Source organism: Helianthus annuus, chromosome 6 (genome assembly GCF_002127325.2).
Source record: "Helianthus annuus cultivar XRQ/B chromosome 6, HanXRQr2.0-SUNRISE, whole genome shotgun sequence".
NCBI lineage: Eukaryota > Viridiplantae > Streptophyta > Magnoliopsida > Asterales > Asteraceae > Helianthus > Helianthus annuus.
Window position 1 is genome coordinate 2,006,159 of NC_035438.2, and position 3,314 is coordinate 2,009,472.

Genomic DNA, 3,314 nt, shown 5'->3' on the forward strand with positions numbered 1-3,314 from the left:
CTTTAAAATCCGTAATCTGGCCTTTTTAACCCGCTCAGCACCAACATACCTGGATTTCAAGGAATCCCAGACCTCTTTAGCCGTTTTCTTCTTCGCTGCCTGCGATAGAATTTCTTCTGGTATGGACTGAAAGATGAAGGCACGAGCTTGCTTAGATTTCTTCTCATCCACGACCACACCGGTCGGTGGCTCGACGGCATCCCACAACCCGTGGGCATCCATTATTGCCTCCATCTTTATTGCCCAGGTGTTGTAATTTGTGGCTGTAAGGATTGGGGATTGAAAAGTGATTGGGTTATCTTTGGGAGGGTTAGGGTTCGTATTGATCACTGACATGGTATCTAATCGGAGAATTTTGGGCATACAAATTAGGGTTCGTATTGGCTCTGATACCAAATGTTAGAATTTGGTATCTAAATGCAGATCAAAAGAACAGAAATACAGGGTATGATTGAGCCGAAAGCTTATAACTTTATTGAATAACTGGAACAATAATCATCACAGATTTTACAAGCTTTTTCGACTGATTGAAATTGAGGAAAACTGAATAATAAAAAACAAGATGTCTGCTGCTATAAATACTAGAAAACGAAACTGAATATGCTGAAGAATTGGTCATCAACGTTCACCATAAAAATCTGGGACCCACTTGCTGCAAACGTTTATTATTTTCTTTTTCTCCAACGTTTATTTTCTGAACTGGTCTTCCCTTTTATCTGGTCAAACACTAACCAACAAGCATAACAATGCTGTTGGGTTAATCGGGTTCATTCACGGGTCACGGGTCATGAGTCGGAATACACATGGGTCATGGGTCTCGGTTGAATAGGGAGTGATTGACCGAGTAAAATGGAAGTAAACGTTGCAATTTGAGGCTGATTTTAAGGAGACGTGGACTGAGTTATTTGCATGTGATGTTATTATTTTATTATAAATAGTAGGTTGTAGTTGTTTTTCTTCTACTAATTACACATTCTCGCATAGTTCTTAAGAGAGCATTAGCTTGTGTGTATTGAGAGTGTAAGGAGGGACCTGAACCAACAAATAATGTGGATTAAGGTTGAATTTGTATATACTTATAAACATACATATTATGTCAGAGAGTTTTTAGTTATGGGAACTCTCTTTATCCATTATTTAGAACCCCCATCACCAACAATAAAGCTGGTGCACCACGCCCACACGCACAGGTTGGTACAGGTCGTGCCGTCTTGGTTAGTGTACTTGTCATTGAGAACTTTTTTATCTTAGTTTTGTGGCATTTTAGGATTTGTTATTGTTGAAGGTATATTATAATCTAGACTTGTTGTAAGGTTATTATTACAAGTATATGTCACAAAAGATTATGTGACAAAATTAATAAGTTAGTTAAGAATGGGTCTCATTACGTTATTTCTGAACACGTTTTCCTGGACAACAAATCTCAAGGTGTTGATGATATCGATATTGATGATCTTGATGCTAGTGACGATATTGATGCTAAGATCTCGTGCACTGGAACCCATGGTTATGGACCCGAATCCATTAGTAAGGAACATTTTCTTTCAAAATAGGTAACACAACTACCGTGATCATTCCAAACATTGCGAACTTGTGATGATTCATGGTGGCTATTGGTGTAGTATATGACTATATATAAAGGAAAGATTGTAAGTGATCAGAAGTAATGAATATATGTGTAATAAATGTTCTACGATTATTGGTCATTTAACACAAGAAGATACTTTCGTGTTTCTTGTTCATACTTCTCACGCGTCACTGATTGTGCAAATTTCATAAAGATTTATTATCATTAATAAAAGGCTTCTTAATCCAACAATTATTTGTCAATAGGGAAAGGATCATCAAACTGTCAAGAACTTTATTTATTGCATACTGTTTCATATATAAAACAGTAAGTAATTATGGTTGCTAGTTACATGTTTAATTTATTATGGAATACTAAAACTGGGGGAACTATTAGCTCGAAAGAAGACGAAAGACGAAGGACCATCGCCGAGTACCAAACGTTTCGCACCACCTTCGTCTATAGCTATTCCAACATCCCTGCACCTCACCTCACAGTAGCTGCAGACACTCGGGCAGAAAACAAACTTATAACCGTCATTCGTTTTCTCAATCTTAAACCAGCTTTTCAATGTTTTTGGTCCCGGGTTTCCTTCTACACCTCCCACCATCACAGCATATTGCTTCATACCTTTATCATATTTCACCCTCCATACATTTGACTCATTACATTTGTTGGAGCCTGAGAACTTTATGTTAACATCTGTTGAAAGACGGATCACGCCTTTCTTGGGGTTGACCGGACCAAAACTCAACGAGAGGCCTGTCTCATCACTTCGGGATTGTGCAACTCCAGCTGGACAATGAAGCCAGTAGTCTGTCACATAGAGTCCGCCATCTTCACCATCTCGAGCCGCTGGCATAATGTAATATAAGGCCCCTGTGCGGAGGTAGTTTCCATCGATATCGAGCACAGGAGCAGGAGCAGGAGCTGAATAGGCTGTGAAGATGAGTGCAAGTGAGAATAAGATGATTGTTTTCATTTTTTAAAGTATTGTTGAATGATATAAATTAAAAGGTACTTATAGATGGTGGATGGACAAAAACATATTTATAGATGGTGGGAAGTGTGCTAGTTTTAAATTAAAAAAACTATCATATTGTTGGTTTTGTAGGTCCCTTTTCGCGGAGGATTACGAACCTAAACCTTGTTATACAAACCTACTAGCGAGTGCGGAATCCAAGCTAGCAAGCAAACCGAGTTAGTAGCAAGTAGAGAAACAAACACACAAGTTCACCGATTAACACAACTTGTATTAATGCAATGAGGGTTCGGTTACAAGCTCAATGTTTACAGATCTAACATGTAAACTCTCAAGTGTGTGTGTGAGTTCCGACAGAATGCTCTCAAAGAAACTCTCTATCTCTCGGTTGTCTTTCTGTCTGTGTGTCTACTGAAACTCAACACATGCATGGGTATTTATACCCAGCTCAAGATGCTATGTCCGAAGGATTCGACAGATGGTCCGAAGGATCATCTGTCGACCACATGTTACACGAAAGATCAGCATGGACCTCGAAGGATCATCCTTCGAGGTCTAATGGTCGAACCATGGTCGAACCATATCTTTCGATCACCTCGAAGGATCAGGTGTATCCTTCGAGGCTATCCTTCGATCAGAACATCTTTCAAATGTTGTCCAAGTCAAACCGGAGGATGGTTGACTTGGTCAACTTACAACACAAATCAGGACATCGTTTATATCAGACCGAATACAGACAAAGTACAGACACAAGTGCACCAACAA

General features: G+C 39.2%; 1 protein-coding gene across 1 annotated transcript; it reads right to left on the reverse strand.

Annotated features, from left to right (window-relative positions):
* Positions 1-1,931: 1,931 nt before the first annotated feature.
* On the reverse strand, positions 1,932-2,549 carry LOC110866057 (miraculin). The gene has a single exon (XM_022115410.1). It carries the CDS (start codon positions 2,547-2,549, stop codon positions 1,932-1,934), a length of 618 nt encoding a protein of 205 aa, XP_021971102.1.
* Between the last annotated feature and the right edge of the window lie 765 nt (positions 2,550-3,314).